This window comes from Danio rerio, chromosome 1 (assembly GCF_052040795.2).
Source record: "Danio rerio strain M-AB ecotype USA chromosome 1, GRCz13ab, whole genome shotgun sequence".
Taxonomy (NCBI): domain Eukaryota; kingdom Metazoa; phylum Chordata; class Actinopteri; order Cypriniformes; family Danionidae; genus Danio; species Danio rerio.
Window position 1 is genome coordinate 29,430,001 of NC_141021.1, and position 18,922 is coordinate 29,448,922.

The 18,922-nt window shown below is 42.0% G+C and overlaps 1 protein-coding gene across 2 annotated transcripts in view; it reads left to right on the top strand.

The window, feature by feature from the left end:
• The window catches only part of sugt1 (SGT1 homolog, MIS12 kinetochore complex assembly cochaperone), a 42,168-nt gene extending 30,338 nt beyond the window's left edge, over positions 1-11,830 (top strand). The window contains 2 exon segments of one of the 2 annotated variants that reach the window (NM_001007361.1): positions 9,195-9,367; positions 11,252-11,830. In NM_001007361.1, the coding sequence (NP_001007362.1) occupies positions 9,195-9,367; positions 11,252-11,353 (275 nt within the window). In that variant the 3' untranslated portion in view covers positions 11,354-11,830. 2 annotated transcript variants of the gene reach the window in all.
• Positions 11,831-18,922: the final 7,092 nt, after the last annotated feature.

Genomic DNA, 18,922 nt, shown 5'->3' on the forward strand with positions numbered 1-18,922 from the left:
CTCACAAACGCATTTAAATCCGTAAACAAAGCAGCACACATTGCGTTTTTAACGTGGGATTAGACGCGATATTTAAATATAAAGAGTTAACCACATACAGTACAAGCAGTTATAAGTTACAAAACCTAATTAAATACATAATTTGTAAGCTAGAGCAAACAAGAAGGCATCTATGGTAATACACTTACTTACACTTGTGAAATGGAGAAAGAAACTGCTTTTAATACTGCCTTGTACTGATAAAGTTCCTAATAAAAGTCCCTTACATCAATCGTCTTTTCTGATGCATCCTTTAACAAGCGGCCGACGAATCTCGCGTTTTAAGCGTGTACATTCCAGAAGCACCTAAACAGCACAAGGCTGGGCTATAATGCTGAGGTATTTTTGCAAAAATAAACTTCAAACACTGACTCTTCACAGTTTCATCTTTGGGCAGAGGAAAATAACACTAACGTTCCCTCACACTTCCAATAATATGCAGCTGAGCACAGCATCTTCATGGCTTGATTCAACAGGGATCTGTCACAGTGTTTTACTCTTATTCTTTGCTACTGTGTTTGTGGGCGAGGCCACAGGTTTAAATTTTCCCGGGTTTGCGCGCACAACTATTGGATGGGGCTTAAGTTTTGTTATCGACGTCATGCCGAAAGACTCCTAAAGACTCGTTATCAAGACAATTAATTTGAAGCACTATGAGTCGACTCTTATATAGATGAGTCAATAGTTTTAAACACTGTGCACTTTTAGATTTAAGCCTTAGCTGGATATTTCACTTCACCTAGAGCTGCTTTACACAATACATGTAAGGTCATTCTTAAAAACCCATAATAGGGGCTCGTTAATAATCACATCTGTATAAAACTGAACTGGATCGGTTTTAGGCATAGGACAATAACCTGTTTTAAGGTTTAACGTGGTTTGGAAAAATTGGAAATTATTATTTATTTATTATTATTTACAGAAAAAGACTCTCCACATCAAAAGCTAATGGTCAGCCGACAATTTAGAAGACATTTTACAAACAAATTGCTTATAAACCAACATTTAATCATGCTATAGAGCTGAACAGTGCAGTCGCTTATGTATATCTAAAGAAAATAAAGATATTCAAAGATGCCTTTTCAAGTTGTAAAGAAATCAGTGATTTTGAAACTAATGAAGTCGATGGCTTATTTGAATTTAGCCTGACATAATAATTAAATATTTTTTGTTTCGTAAGATAAAATAGATTGTGTATAAAAAGTTGTTTTGTTTTACCCTTTTAAAAAGAACTCATTTTAGTGCCGTAATCACTATATCGTGAAACCATGATAATTTTATTTAAGGTTTTCATACTGTTAGGTCGAGTCAACCGAGAGGGGATGCATTTGCAGCTTTATTGAATCAAAAAAAGACAAGCGAACAGGCAGGCTCAGTTAGCAACAAATTAGGATTACAAAGGAGAGAAAGAACTCCGAGTTGGTGAACAGGCGATAGGTCGACACAGGTGGCCGAGCAGTGGTTCACAGAAGGCAGGCGGCATAAGCAATCACAGAAGCGAGGAACAGTCCAAGGTCAACATATAATAGGTCAGAAAACAGAGAAAAATGCTCAGACTTGTATTTGGGGCAAAACAAAACGTCAATGGTAGGTAGGGTTTAATGATTGGTAGGTAGAGTTTAAATAGTCATTGTAATGTATTTCAGGTGCTAGGGTAATCACACGTAACAGATGCTGGGAAATGTAGTGGACACTGAATTAGTAGTCTGGTGAGGATTGGGAGGGGGGAACCACAGAGGTTGGAGATGTTACAGACATACTGTATTCCGGCCCATTCCTAATCAGTTTTGAACTAACTAGAACTATACTAACATTACACCACTAATCAGCTAGATACCTGATATGCTATATATGTCCCACAAGCTAAAATTCATTCATTAATTTCCTTCAGCTTAGTCCCTTTATTTTTCAGGGGTCGCCACAGCAGAATGAACCGTCATTTTATACAGTATATGTTTTACACAGCGGCCCTTCCATGCTGCAATTCAATACTCGGAAACATCCATACACACTAATGCACACATTTACACTACGGCCAATTTAATTTATTCAATAAATGATTTGATTGGATTCAAACTCCACAGCAAACTCCACACAGAAATGGCAACTTACCAAGCCAAGGCCCGAACCAGCGACCTTTTTGCTGTGAGGCTATCGTGCTAGCCACTGTGCCACCGTGTTGTCCCCAAATTAAATATTATGACTTATTTCCCTGTTCTTTCACATAAAACAGCTTTGATAACAACTAAAAAAGCTCCATAGATATAAAGGTGACTTCCTGACATCATCAATAGCTCTTCACTCTATTCTTTGGTATAAGTTTTTTTCGTTAACACTTTATAATAACTACACACTATGAACCATTTATGAAACATTAGCAAATAGTGAATTCATTATCTGTTAAGCATTAACTCTACATTAATAGATGTAGTAATTAATAAGCAGTTTATATCTGCAGATACAAATGCTGTATTCTTGAATTAAAAGCACACAAATAATCTGCTGAATAATTGTATTTTCATATTTTGTTAAAGATTTATTTTTCATAATTGGTTTGTAAATAATGCGATACTTCATTTAGTTATAATTATAGTTTTTAAGATTATTTAGAATGCTTAAGTAAATGATTAATAAACTATTAAAATCAACATTTATAATTCTTTTTATTCAAACATGTACTTGTAGTTAATTTGTATGTTAATAAAAGCTTTATTAACTCTGTCATCCAGTTCCCCTTCGGTTGGGGAACTTCAGTGCTATACAGTGGATTTGATTTTGAAAATCCAAGTATGGGAGGATTCGGTTCAGAAGCCAATTGTCTGAAAGAGTATAGAACAAGCCAATGAATGTAATGAATTGGCAGCGTAAGCTTGCACAGGTGTGCTTCATTGCCAATTATCCCAGCATATAAGCACACCTGGAGCGAGCAAACGCTATCCTTTTTGCTTCAGAGAGTTTCTGATCGAGTCGATGAGGGTTCCTCTTGCTGGTTCAGTGACTTCAGAGCGAACGAGTGTCTCCCGGTCCAGAGTGGGTTTTCGCAGCGGCAGACGGTCGAGCTGGGTTTCTCCTTTGCCTGCGGTTTTTTGGGTCCGGTCCTCCAGAGCGGTTCGTATTGTTGCAACTTTTCCTAAAAAAAAGCAACACAGTAGTGCAGCACGTCCTTTTCAGGATGACGCTCCGACTGTGTGTTTTTGGATGCGGGGGTTTCCTGGCTCCGGATGATGGACACGATCACTGCATTGCATTTTTGGTGCTCGCGGGCGGTTCATGTCGTCATTGCGATGCCAAGACCATTGCACAGCTAAGATCGCGGCTAACCTTCGTAAGAGAGCGATCCACCCCAGTTGCCTCCTGCCCTGCAGCGGGCGCTCGGGCAGATCTGAGGGTTCCAGCGGGAGATAATCCGCCGCCCAAGGGTCCGCGGACCTCTCGCTCCTCACGGTGCTCCATCCAAGCTTCGGGCAGTAGGAGTGATCCGTCTAACCAGATGGTAGCTCTCACGCTCGCTGACACCGGAGATCAGATGTCCTCCGCGGCATCGGAGGGTGGGTTTTCACTGTCCGATGATCCTGACCCGCTTGCCCCCTCCGGGCAGGTGAGCGCCGTCAAAACGGATCCTGAAGCGGACATGTTAGCCGTGATTTCCCGGGCTGCTTCGGTCATGGGGCTGGAGCTGGTTCATCCCAGAGCTCCGCGGCCGGACCGACTAGATGGGTGCTACAGGGAGGACCAGAAGGCGAAGCATTCGAAGCCTCTCGTCCCCTTCTTCCCGGAAGTGCACAGTAGGCTCACGCAGTCTTGGAGGGCACCTTTCTCTGCCCGTGCTGTCCACACTTTCAGGAACGCCACCTCTGGCTAAACCTGGCTGATATGCGCGATGTTGACAAAGTTCGCTTTCTTGACTCGCCCATATCCCAGGCTGGCCCGTTCGGCGACAACGTCGGTGAATTTACCCAGGAATTCAAGGCGGTGAAAGAGCAGTTAGATGCGATGGGCAATATCATCTATCGGCGTGGCCGTAAGCCCGCTCCGCCCACCGAGCCATCCACCTCCGCTGCTCCTCGCCAGCAGGCGCGGCGTACACCTCGAAAGCAGGCAGCCCCCCCTGCCCAGGGCGCCGTTAAGTCCGGTAAACGGACTGCGAAACGTCCCTGAGACAGGCCATCCGGAGAAGAGGAAACTTGCTCTTTCCCCGCTGGAGGGCGGGGCCCCGATTCCAACAGTACTTTTCAGTGCGACCAAAACATCAATGAAAGACCACTTTTTCCCCTTTCCCGGATGTGACAGCACAAACTCTGCCAGTCCGGGACGCGCTGCCTTCCGACTCACAGATTCTACATGCTTCGCCAGTGGGTCACGAGCGCTGGGGGGACGGTCTCCCTTCACTCAGCCCTCCAGCCCCCTCTCCGGAGTCAGGGTGCGGAGCCAGAGCAAATCGCTCTTCCGCGGGACCCTCGTACTTCCGGGATCAGCACACCCACTCCGCGCTGCCCCACCGCTGGTACGTCAGCAATTGTAGCGATGACTCTCTATTAGCGAGGGCTCTGCCTGCCTGGTTAGCGCGGGCCAGCCCCTCGCGGTGGCTCATACGCACAATCAGAATCAGTTACGCGATTCAGTTCACGAAGTGCCCACCCCAAATTCACGAGCGTGTATTTCACCAGTGTCCGCCCCGGTCTTGCGAGAGGAGATTGCTGCCCTCCTGGCGAAGGGTGCAATCGAGCCAGTTCCTCCAGCCGAGATGGAGAGTGGGTTTTACAGCCCATACTTCATCGTACCCAAAAAGAGCGGTTCCTAGATCTGCGTGTTTTGAACCGCTGTCTGCACAAGCTGCCGTTCAGAATGCTCACGCAGAGGCGCATCCTCCAATGCGTTCGTCCTCGGGATTGGTTTGCAGCTATAGACCTGAAGGACGCGTATTTCCATGTCTCCATTCTTCCACGCCACCGCCAATTTCTGTGGTTTGCGTTCGAGGGTCGAGCATGGCAATACAAGGTCCTCCCCTTCTGGCTCTCTCTGTCTCCGCGGGTCTTCACCAAACTCGCGGAGGGTGCCTTAGCGCCCCTTCGGCTCGCGGGCATCCGCATATTATCTTGATGACTGGCTGATTTTAGCCCACTCACGGGAGCAATTGATTATGCACAGGGACAAGGTGCTTCGGCATCTCTGCCTACTGGGGCTTCAGGTCAACCGAGAAAAAAGCAAACTCGCCCCCGTGCAGAGGATCTCTTTTCTCGGGATGGAGCTGGACTCAGTCACCATGGTAGCGCACCTCTTCGAGGAACGCGCTCACCTGTAGCTGGGCTGTCTGAGAGAGCTCGACAGTAAAATAGTGGTCTCACTGAAGTTCTTTCAGAGGCTCCTGGGGCATATGGTATCCGCAGCCGCCGTCACGCTGCTCTGATTGCTCCATATGAGACCACTCCAGCACTGGCTTCACGATCGGGTCCCAATACGCGCATGACACGCAGGGACACACCGAGTCTCTGTCCTTCAGCCCTCGGAACGACCCCTCGTTCCTACAGGCCGGTGTGCCTCTAGGACAGGCGTCCAACCATGTTGTTGTTTCAACAGATGCTTCCACCACGGGTTGGGGGGCTGTGTGTCGCAGGCATGCAGCTGCGGGCCTGTGGAAGAGTGCCCAGTTGCATTGGCATATCAATTGCCTAGAGCTGTTGGTAGTGTTCCACGCTCTCCACTGATTTTGACCGGTGCTGGAGCGGCAACACGTGCAGGTCAGGACGGACAGTACGGCGGCGGCGGCGGCGTATATCAACCGCTTGGGGGGTATGCGCTCTCGCCGCATGTCTCAGCTCGCCCGCCGTCTGCTCCTCTGGAGTCACCCGCGGCTGAAATCGCTGTGCGCCATTCACGTTCCAGGCACGCTCAACCGTGCAGCTGATGCGCTCTCACGGCAGCTGTTACGTCCTGGAGAATGGAGACTCCACCCCGAGTCGGTCCAGCTGATATGGGCACGATTCGGGGAGGCCCAGATCGATCTGTTTGCTTCCCCCGAGAACGCTCATTGCCAGTTGTTTTTTTTCCCTAACTGCTGCTCGCGCAGTTTCTGTGCAAGGTCAGGGAGGACGAGGAACAGGTTCTGCTAGTTGCGCCCCTCTGGCCCAACCGGACCTGGATATCAGAGCTCTCCCTCCTCGTGACGGCCCTCCCCTGGCAGATCCCTCTGAGAGAGGACCTACTCTCTCAGGGGCAGGGCACCATCTGGCACCTTCGCCCCGATTTTTGGAACCTCCACGTGTGGTCCCTAGACGAGAGGAAGACTTGGGTAACCTATCGAGTGCGGTGGTTAATACCATCACTCAGGCTAGAGCCCCCTCCACGAGGCGCGCCTTCGCCCTGAAGTGGAGTCTATTCACTGAATGGTGCGTCTCTTGCAGAGAAGACCCCCGAAATTGCCAGATCAGTATTGTGCTCTCTTTCCTCCAAGAGAAGCTGGACAGCAGGCTGTCGCCCTCCACTCTCAAGGTTTACGTGGCCGCCATCTCCGCTTATCATAACGCGGTAGCTGGCGGCACCGTGGGAAAGCACAACCTCATCACCCGGTTCCTCAGGGGTGCTAGGCGAATTAATCCATCCCGCCCCCCTCTCATGCCCTCTTGGGATCTCGCCCTTGTTCTCACGAGTTTGCGCGCAGATCCCTTCGAGCCACTCGATTCAGTATCTCTAAGATTTCTGTCCCTGAAGACAGCTCTGCTGGTCGCGTTGGCCTTCATCAAGAGGGTCGGGGACCTGGAGGCATTTTCGGTCAGTGACTCGTGCCTGGAATTCGGGCCGGACTACTCACGTTATCCTGAGACCCCGCCCGGGTTATGTGCCCAAGGTTCCTACCACCCCCTTTAGAGATCAGGTAGTGAACCTGCAAGCGCTGCCCCCGGAGGAGGCAGACCCAGCCCTTTCCTTACTTTGTTTAGTTCGCCCCCTGCGCATTTATGTGGATCGTACTCAGAACTTTAGATCATCTGAGCAGCTCTTTGTCTGTTATGGCGGTCGGCAGCTAAGTGCCGTATCGAAACAAAGATTATCCCACTGGATTGTGGATGCCATTTCACTCGCTTATTTGAGCAGAGGTGAGCCGTGTCCCCCGAGAGTGCGTGCACACTCCACTCGGAGCGTTGCATCCTCTTGGGCTAGTGCACGCGGCGCATCTCTAACAGACATTTGTAGAGCTGCGGGCTGGGTGACACCCAACACATTTGCAAGGTTTTACAATCTGCGAGTGGAGCCGGTTTTCTCAAGGGTATTAGCGAACCCTTTGATGATTGAGGAAACAACTCAGTAGGGTGTTGAAACATGCTTGCTGCGCCATTCTCCCTAACACGGAGGTACGTGCGCCTTTTTATCTGTCAGTAAAGTTCCTCGTCAGGTGAGCCCTGCAGATTCCTCTGTGGCCCCTAGCACTGACTCAGCGGAGGAGTCACCTGCTGGCCCACTACCTTGTAGGTCTGCCCGCTTGTCTTCCCGCTGGTCAGCCCGCATTTTGGGTATAGGTGCCTGCTATGCGTGATCCCCACTAGGCGATCCCATATGCTTATTCTGCCACGGTTAAGTCCCCCCCCCCCTCGGTGGACCCGTGTCTTCCCTCTTCGCTAACCACTTTTTTTCTATGCGTACTCCCCCTTCTTAGGGTTAGTCCATATGTAAATTCTGCCATCTATCCCCCCCTTGGGTAGCGGATGGCCTCCGCAGTGTCCTCCCTATCGGGATTGCACGCTTCCCAACGTACTGTCGTATTTTCTTAGAATTATCTAGACTCTCACGACTTCCCAAATAATATATCTAAATCCGTAAAACTTCTGTTGAAGTAGGCTAAATTAGGGCCAGGGACACGTTGGAGGACCGCGCCTCCCATGTTGTGGGTGCTTCACGCTTGCTTGACTATCCCCTCATCGGGGGCGTTGGTAAGGTGCAGTCATTATGGTGCTTTTCCATAGTTCTCCCATACGTGGATTTTCAAAATCAAATCCACTGTATAGCACTGAAGTTCCCCGACCGAAGGGGAACGTTAGAGGTTACAGAAGTAACCCTTCGTTCCCCAAGAAGGGGAACGGAAGTGCTATACTCCGTCGCCATAATGACTGTCCCTTAGCTTTTTGAAAGTCTCTTCAGCTTAAAAGGATGGCGTTTGCTCGCTCCAGGTGTGCTTACATGCTGGGATAATTGGCAATGAAGCACACCTGTGCAAGCTTACGCTGCTAATTCATTGCATTCATTCGCCTGTTCAATACTCTTTCAGACAAGCGGCTTCTGAACCGAATCCTCCCATACTTGGATTTTCAAAATCAAATCCACTGTATAGCACTTCCGTTCCCCTCCTCAGGGAACGAAGGGTTACTTCTGTAACTTCGAATGTTTTGTCACCTAATCTAATGATGACTATGCTTCATAAATCCCTTATAAATTACCATTGAAGGCTCAGTTATAGTCTAAAAAGGGACAAATTGCAAAGATTATTGTTCATTTGATACTGTGTCTTTAATTGTATTTAACCAGTATTTAACTACTCTTAAATACAAATGGTTTGTAAATGATGCAACACTTAATTTAGTCACGAAAAATCTATACAGCATTTGTAGCTGTAGTTATAAACTGCTTACTAACGTCTATTAATGTAGAGTTAATAAATTCATTATATCGTCACCTTAAAATTATAAGGTTCTATCTGTCATTTTTGTCAAAAACTAGTTATTGACATATTCTTATTAAATTACAACTTATTTACATTATGGGATGGTTTTATAAGTAATTTACGTTTTAAGACTTTTTTAGTTAAAAAAAACAAATGTTACACACATACTGTTTTGATATGGAATGCAAAAACTTTGAAGCTCAATATCCCACAATCGTTCAAAACTCAGAACCTTATAATTCTAAGGTGACCATCTGCTAATGCTTCATAAATGATTCAGTTTGTAATTATAAAGTGTTACCGTTACTCTATCTCTCTCACACATCAATTTTGTGAATAAATGATTTTAAAAAAACTTTTACTGCTATTAAGGCAAACTCTTAATAATAAGATAAAATGTTTAATGAATATTTAATGCATTTCCCATTGATCACTAATCACTTGGAGCTTGTAGTTTTATACATTGTTGATGTTTTTTTTTTTTATCCCTTTAAAAATTTATTAGGCCAGTATCCATCGTCATCCCACTACACACGAAACTGGGACAAGTTAGTGGGAGAAATAAAGGAGGAGGAAAAGAAGGAAAATCTGGAGGGTGATGCTGCTCTCAACAAGCTTTTTCAACAGATCTATTCGGATGGCTCGGATGATGTCAGACGGGCAATGAACAAGTCTTTTGTAAGTACTGTAAGGATGTGTGTATAGATTTTCCTTCTGATCTTTGAAGTCATTTAGGTTGTATTATTAAATTGTATGGCATTTAGAACCGTAAAGTGAAAGAATTTCTACAACAAAATTAGAATAAACACTCTATTAACCTTTGTTTATTTAACATGATTCCAAAAGTTTGTGCTTCAAAGAGTGATAGTATGTTTAAGTCGTTCACAAAACAGCCCACATGGACTCAAAACTGTTTTTGTTATGACGTTGTTAGCAACAAGCCGCATGGTGTCTGATCTTTTCAATTGCTATTAAATCTGATAGGGATCTGACTACAGTGAATGATAGGAATTCGTGCAACTTTTACATGCATCCTCATTCTGCATTGGCACTTACTACAAACATCCTCTAACTCCTCAGTGGCTTTTCATTAACCTTTGAGTTTAACACACTGATGTCCTCAGTCTTGGTTGTTCCCTGGAGAGCATGATCACAGTGATCATTTTCGCATTATCAGCTGATAAATTTCACTGACGCTGTGCTGCATGTTTCGGGCTTGTCATGGATTACTACTTATCAGCTTTTTCTATCACATAACACTTATTTTAGCTTGCAAATGACGAAATGCAATACACTGCTGTCTGCGAAAACTGCAATAATAATCATTTACATTTTTTTTTTCACAATCACTTTATTCACATCATCACTGTGTGCTTTAGGAAATGATATGATATAAATGTCTAAGGCGTCGTTTACACTAATACGCTTTAATTTTTAAAACGCAAAGGTTTTGTTATGGTTATGTCATCTGTCTACACTACGCCAGAGTTTTCGAGCGCCGAATACAGAGCATTTTCGAAAGGCTGAAGAGATCATTTCGATTCTAAAACACTGCTGCTCCGTCTCAGTGTTGATGGGAGAAAAGAGGCGGGCTGCAGACATTTGCTGATTGGGGCTTTTTCCTTTATATTCAGTTGAGTTCAGAAACATAGTTCAGTCTTGCATCCTCTTTTTCTTTAAGTTCAGACCTCGCAAGTTTGATATGAAGAACAAACTCCTGGGGACACGATGGATAAATCTTCAAAGGGAACAGTGTACTTCATAACCTCATTCATAACACCCTGAATACCATGTTTCACTTTCTTAACAATAAAATGAAAACATGATATAAGGAACTGCCTATTTTCATTTTGATATTAGCAGCTTAACAGACACCAAAAATGTTGAAGCGTCATGTATCTGCGTATTTATATGACCGTCATCTTCACTGTATGCATATTTATAACAAAACGAAGCCTAAAACATCACTGCCTTCTTTCATTTTCATTGAAAATGTGAAACATATGCTCTTTTGCTGAATATCAGTTAGCATTAGCATTACTTTGGGATCTGCCAAGGGTCTGGAAGTGAAAAGGTTTAATGTCACTCAAACCTGGCCGGCTAGAGTTTTGCATGAATTCTTATTATTAAAAGCCCAACAAACATAAATTTCGGCTATGTGTTGTTGTTAATTTGTTACATTTTTGATTTTCACAGTACATAATTAGAAAGTTTAAGCTGTGTAAACCATGATCAGTTCACACTGGAAATGTTATATCGGCCATTTTTCAACAACGTGAAAAATTCATCTGAGAAAAGTTTTTTATTTGAGCACTAAGCCTCGCAGTGTGAACATAGCCTGAGCTACAGCAAAAATGACACCCTGCTTTTCAAGTTGTCAATTGAATTTCTATAAAACATATGGTGTCAAAGCAGCTTTAGATAAACAGGTAATAATAGAAAATCAAGTTCTAAGTCTTAGTGTGTACAGTTGCACAAAAATGCTGTATTTCCTTCTGCTGTCATAGACCTTTGGAAACTTTGGCTGTGATTTATTTTTTTTTTTTCTATTTTCTTCTACAGATGGAATCAGGAGGCACTGTCCTCAGCACCAACTGGATAGATGTTGGTAAACGGAAAGTAGAGATGAACCCGCCTGATGACGTAGAGTGGAAAAAATATTAAAATAGGTAGATGACATTGTCTAAACTACCATCACCAGTTTGTCCTTACCCACTTCTTCAGTTGGTCAGACTTCTTCCTTTGTCAGACCCAGAATAGTTCTGGAATAAAATGAGATTTTTAACTTTTCTCTCTCTAGAATTAGTTTGTGTTTAACTAAACTAGCCTATTACATTTTTAAAGCATCACACATTAAAACAAATCAGCAGCTAAACATCTGTACTGAAAGTCACTTTTGCCGCTGTTAGGTCTCCACCTGTATAACAACATCTGTTAATTTTGATCACTGTTTTTATGTACTTGTGCGTTCCTAAATATGCTTTTGACATGCTGTAAATAAATGTTTCTTTTTTTTCTTGCTCTGTGATTGGGGTGCCCTTGGTCTCTTATCAATCTTTTACATCTTGTAAAGAACTCTTGCATATTTTGAAGAAACTCTTTTTCATTCAGCAAAATAAATAAATCAATAAATGCGTTACACATTATGCTTACTGGTTGTCTTATAAGATTTATATTTATAAATTTTTTTGCAATTTATATATAATAAACACAACTACAACTGCAAGCAGCAATTATTGGGGCCGAGCAGCTCAGCGACCAGATTATAAAAAAGTTCGACACGACAAGTTACAGAGCTACTGGAAAATTCTATAGATGTTTAGCCAAATTTGGTGGAAATTGGGCTAATGATCTATGGACAGTTCAAAACAACAGATTTTTAAACTAGTTCAAGATGGTGGACAGGAAGTCGTGTCAGTTAGGGAATAAATTATCAATGTTCTCTATAGGGCTGCACGATTCTGGCTAAAATGAGAATCACTTTTTTTTTTTAAATTTAAAATCAAGATCATTATTTCTCATGATTCTGTAGATGTAAAATAAAGGTTATTATAAGAAGGCTATTATTATTATTGTTAAACATATGGTAAAACAACACTAATAATACTAGGCTTATGTGTAGGTTTACTGTTGGTTAAAATACTGCATTTTTTATAGTCTTGGAATGGTGGACTTGAACAGACTATCAATATGTCCTATTTGTTATTTCACAGTAAAGTTACGATATCAGAATGCTACTCTTTATAATTCTAAAGCTGAATCATGTTTGAGACATATGCTTGTCATTTGTCATTTAGAGCATTATTAGACCATTTTTTACTGGTAAAATGAGACATTGGTCATTATCAGCTTCCTTCTTGCATTATCTTCAACATCATCCTAGCTAGAGTAGTTATATTGACACCATAAACATTTATTTTCATGCACAACACCATGCGTTAGCTATGAAAGAAAAAACATGTCAAATGCTTGTCGTAATCATAACTGTTATATTTAATTTTATAATTATCATTTAAATTATGTGCGCACATGCTTTCACTTTTGAGTAAGGCTTATGGCTGCTGTCATTGATAAAAAAACACACATGCAAATTTACCTCCCACACAGCACTTAAACGATCACTCTGTGCAACAAACTGAATGTTATTTACAAAAATTATTATTTTACAAAAATTGCTTCGTAATTAGCAAAAATTGCTTTGCTAGCACAAAAATAATCACATTCATGTTCAAAAGATGCTGCCATAAAAAATAAATGGGAGATAATCAAAAATATGAACAGAATTTTTTTGTTTTTAAATATGGATAAAAATACCATGGTAAAATACCATGGTGCTGAAAAAAAGAGCTTAACAGTTAAAGGGTAACGCTCTAAAATAATAGGATCTCCATTTTAATTATCTAAGCACAAAGTTTAAAGTGCATGTTGCAGAAGTATTAAGCAATTGTCTGAATTCATTCATTCATTTTCTTGTCGGCTTAGTCCCTTTATTAATCCGGGGACCGGGGTCACCGCAGCGGAATGAACCGCCAACTTATCCAGCAAGTTTTTACTCAGCAGATGCCCTTCCAGCCGCAACCCATCCCTGAGAAACATCCACACACACATTCCCACGCAAAGGCAGGGAGAACATGCAAACTCCACACAGAAACGCCTACTGAGCCGAGGTTCAAATCAGCGACCTTCTTGGTGTGTGGCGACAGCACTACCTACTGCGACACTGCCTCTGCCTTTTGCTATTTTAAGGAAGGAGGAAAAAAAAACGGTCTGTGGTGCATGTACTTATTCTATTAATGAGTTATATGTGTGTTTTGAGCATAACATGCATTAAACCAATCAGTCTCATCTCCAATTCCCTTTAGGAGTCAGTTGTGTCATGTCAAAGCATGCTTTTTACATGGTGAACTTTGTTAGTGGTAAAAGCTGAACATTTCACTAGCAAGAAAATAGTTAAACAGACCATCTGCAGAACGAGCCTCCTCCATTCAGCCTCTTTACTCTTTACTTTGTTTAATTTTACACTTTACTCCTTTACTTTCGTGAAATAAGAAAATAGTAGAAACTTAATTCAATGAAGACATTCATTAGTCTACATATTTGATTTTGTTTAAGCTCAAAGATTTGTTTCAAAACTATTTCTAAATTCAGTTCTAATTTCCAGCAAACTAATAAATGAACAATAATAACAAAGTGTATATCCAAACACACTTTCTATTCCTATGCTCCATATGGTGATGTATATGTCTCCAAAACCCAGCAGGTGGATAAATCTAAACTTGGTTTTTTTTAAACAAATATAAATATCCTTATACACACAACTACTTATAATAATGATAACATTACACAAGTGCAAACTGTCATGAATAAACGTAGTACAACAGAGCCGGATAACAAAGGCCCCCAAGTTGAAGAATAAATAGAGGTAATGGTTTTTAAAATTATTTATAAATATATGTTTTTAAAACATTTTAATATTTTATTATTTTTTTCGAATGTAAAGATATTAGTGTATTGCTGTACATCTTGCTCTACATCATTGTTTAAGCAATGTGTATGCATGTTTTGGACCTTAGGCACTCTTTAAATTACAAAAATTCTGTGCAATTGACTTTAGAGCAGCATTTTGTTGGTCAATGGCACGGCCTCAAAATAGTAACGCACCAACAATGAGCCTTAAAACACCCACAGACCAGCACAACCACAATAGTGGCACAATTGGATTTGCTATTTAAAAAATAGTAGCGCACAACATGAAAATGCAACCTGCACCTGTATGAGATTAGCAACAAATCACACCCTACACAGATGTACGATAGGGCCTTAAGAGTGTGTAATAGACCCATACAATCACTCTCACATACACACAATATATATATATATATATATATATATATATATATATATATATATATACTTCCTGCTTTGCTACTGTTCGGACGTCTTTGACCACTGCTCCGCTCTTCGCACTCTTGCTTTTATATCTTATACCCTAATTTTAACTTGAGCCTATCAGCACAGTGCTCAAACAACACGACTTGAAGATCAGCATCGATTCTACAAACTTTCTGGAATTTAGCTTTACTAACAAGAGGGAAATTACCGTCTAAACAATCCTCCTGCTACCAGCTACCAGCTGCTTACATTCCGGAGACGGGAAAACACGGCTGTAAAAATGCCTCTGGATCGGATTAATTCATATTCTCACTGCTGTACAAACTGCCACAAACTTCTACAAAGGATTGCAGTTCTTGAAACGAAGTTGCTTGCGATCCGACCAGAACTTCAGCTTCATTGTGGATCCTCTCAGCACACAGCCGGTGAGTCCCATAAATCTGTTCCTGCTACTGTTTTGAGCACAGAAAAACAGAAAAAAACTGTTGAAAATGAGCATTGGCATAAACAAGGTGCGAGACCAAAGGGTACTCGTGGGGTCAGATCATACGCTGCCGCATTAGCGTCTTCTACCCCAAATAGAGCTCGGACTCAAATACAGCTTCAGAACAGATATGACGTTTTGAGTAATATGGGTGAAGAATCCCCAAATGCAGTCAGACAGAAATCGCATGATTCAGCAACTAATTCTGCATGGAACAGAGGCTCAAGGCCGACTAGACAGCGGCATTCTGCTCCGATCACACCTGAGATAAGAACACTAGCCGTAAAAGATTCAATAATCAAGAATTTCAGGAGGAAATCTACTATGACATACTGCTTTCCTCATGCAACAGTTTCTGATGTAAACAAAGAACTTGAGGAAATTCTGAAAAAGCACAAGACGGCAAAACGGATTATTATCCATGTGGGGAAGAATGATATTCGGAAGGAACAGTCAGAACTGCTCAAGAAAGATTTTTGTGAGCTCTTGGAAACAGTTGAAAGATTGAAGGTTCAGCCATTCATTAGTGGACCACTCCCTGCAAGAGGGACAAATATGTTTTCACGGCTTCTTGGTCTAAATGTATGGCTACAGAAAACATGTAACAAGAAAGGACTGAATTTCATCGACAACTTCAATCTCTTCTGGAACCAAAGACAGCTGTTTACATTAGACGGCCTTCATCCAAACAAACTTGGTGCAAAGGTGCTAAAGGACAATATTTTTTTCTCCCTCAATCATCCATCAGCTGTGTATGCCACTGAACTGAATTGCACACACACACCTAGCAAATGTCCAGATGACCACAGGACCTCAAGTCAGCTCCTGAGTGGACTTGTGGCTGACGAATCACCCAAGGACAGTGATAATGCCACGCAGCCAAAACACCCAATGTTGATAGAGACACTATCAGTTGCCCTCTGCTCAACACTGGCAGACTGTGACGCATCAAAACAGCATCAAGTCTCGTCACTCAAAAATGATCCTCAGGAAAACATATTTCTGCAGACAGAATCTCCAGATGCACAGCCTCTGTCACCGGACACGTTCTCATTGTCACAATGTTCACCACTCTTGGGTTTTTCAAAAAAGATGGAGGAACTGGTGTATGCTGAAACTAAACTTTCACACTCCATTGCCGCAAGCCCCCAGTTACCAACCAAAAAGCGGCCTGTTCCACAACCACCTATGAGCCCACCTGGAAGAGCCCTCCGATTTTTGCCACACCGCCAGGGCCCAAACAACAACGCCCCATCTTCAGCTGGTGAACACAAGAGCTCTCTGTGATGTGTGTCGGGGACCTGCTTAGATAACAGTGTCTTTATCAAATGTTTTCAGAACAAGCAGGAACCCAGTGTGTCTGTAGCTTTCTCTAAGCAGATATGTGTTGTGTTAAGTGACAGAAAACCAAAGACTTCATTAGGCCGTATAGCAAATCATTCAAATCTGGTGTCTATTAAATGTAGATCTGAGACTACTATAGAAAAAACAGCTAAAACTGTTAAGTTAGCGCTTTTAAACATCAGATCACTCAACAATAAGTCTCTTTTAGTCAATGATTTTATCAACACAAATTGCCTTGATTTTATGCTTTTAAATGAAACTTGGCTAGATGACAGTTGTAGCGCAGCAGTTCTGAATGAAGCAGCTCCTTTAAACTTTCACTTTTTGAGTGTTTGCAGAGTTAATAGGAGAGGTGGAGGCATCGCTGCCCTGTTTAAAGATGTGTATGAATGTAAGCAAGTGTCATTTGGTGACTATTTGTCTTTTGAATATCTGAGTATAGCACTAAAAGGTGCTCCACGCATCTTACTGATCATTATCTACAGACCTCCAAAATATTCTCCAGCTTTTATTGAGGATTTTACAGAGCTGTTATCAATTGTAACCTCTGAATTTGATTATTTTAGTATTGCTGGGGATTTTAATATTCACATTGATAATCCAGAAATCAATGCTATAAAAGAACTGATGACTGTTTTTAACACTTTTGATCTGACTCAGCATGTTCAAGGACCCACACACAATCGTGGACACACCCTTGATCTACTTATAACTAAGGGGTTACACATTTTATCGACTGTTGTTAAGGATGTGGCACTTTCTGATAATTTCTGTATCTTCTTTGATATATTGATCACTCCAGCTATTAAAGACAGATCTGTCTCTGTCAGAAAGAGATGCATAAATGAGAACACTAGTGAGCAGTTTATGAAGGCCATATCGCTAGCATCAAGTATATCTGCAGATTCTGTTGATTCTCTCCTTGATTTGTTTAATTCTAAAATTGAGAATGTCATAAATGACATCGCTCCTGTTAAAGTCAAGAAGATGACTGGCCGGCAAAAGGGATCTTGGACAAGGTCACCTAGAGTACAAATGATGAAAAGACAGTGCAGAAAAGCTGAGCGTATGTGGAGAAAGACGAAACTAGTAGTCCATTATAATATCTATAAAGACAGTCTTCATGCCTTTAATATGGAACTAAACACTGCTAGACAGACTTTCTTTTCAAGCCTTATAAACAGCAACGTAAATAATGCTCGTACAGTCTTTGCAACGATAGAGAGACTCACAAACCCCCCCAGTCGGATTCCCAGTGAACTCCTCTCTGAAAGCAAATGTAACGAGTTTGCTCATTTCTTTACTGATAAGATCAATAATATCAGAAAGGCAATCAGCTCATTCAATCAGTCAAGTTGTGTCAATATCAAACAAACTCAACCACAAATTAAGAAATCAGACATTATGTCTGATTTCATGGCAATTAATGGTAAAATCTTAGAAGAGATTGTGCAAGCTATGAAAACATCAACCTGCAGTCTTGACACGCTCCCCACATCATTCTTCAAAACGGTGTTTACCTGTTTAGAAATGGATCTTCTAAAAGTGGTAAATGCTTCACTTCTATCAGGGATTTTTTCCAACCTCACTTAAAACTGCAGTTGTTAAACCCCTCTTGAAGAAGAGCAACCTGGATAACACCCTATTGAGCTATTACAGGCCAATCTCAAATCTCCCTTTCATTGGCAAAATCATTGAAAAAGTTGTTTTTAACCAAGTTAACAAGTTCTTAAACTTCAGGGGGTGTTTAGACAATTTTCAATCTGGTTTCAGAGCACATCACAGTACAGAAAGCGCTCTTATAAAGATTATCATTAATGATATACGCCTAAATACAGATTCAGGTAAAATATCAGTGCTGGTATTGTTGGGTCTCAGTGCTGCATTTGACACTGTCGATCACAGCATACTTCTGGATAGGCTGGAAAACTAGGTTGGGCTATCTGGCACAGTCCTCAAATGGTTTAGATCTTACCTTGAAGGGAGAGGTTACTATGTCAGTATAGGTGATCATAGGTCGAGGTGGACACCATGACATGTGGAGTCCCACAAGGCTCGATTCTGGCACCTCTCCTGTTCAACCTTTACATGCTCCCTCTAAGCCAAATAATGAGAAAGAACCAAATCTCCTACCACAGCTATGTTGATGACACTCAGATCTACCTAGCCTTACTGCCTAATGACTACAGCCCCATTGACACCCTCTGCCAATGCTTTGATGAAATGAGCAATTGGATGTGCCAAAACTTTCTTCAGTTAAACAAAGAGAAAACAGAAATGATTGTGTTTGGGAACAGAGATGAGGTTCTCAAGGTAAATGCGTACCTTGGCACTAAAGGTCAGATGACAAAAAATAAGGTCAAGAATCTTGGTGTGACTCTGGAGTCAGATCTGAGTTTCAATAGTCATGTCAAAGCAGTCAGTAAATCAGCATACTATCATCTCAAAAACATACAAGAATCAGATGCTTTGTTTCTAGTGAAGATTTAGAAAAACTTGTTCATGCTTTTATC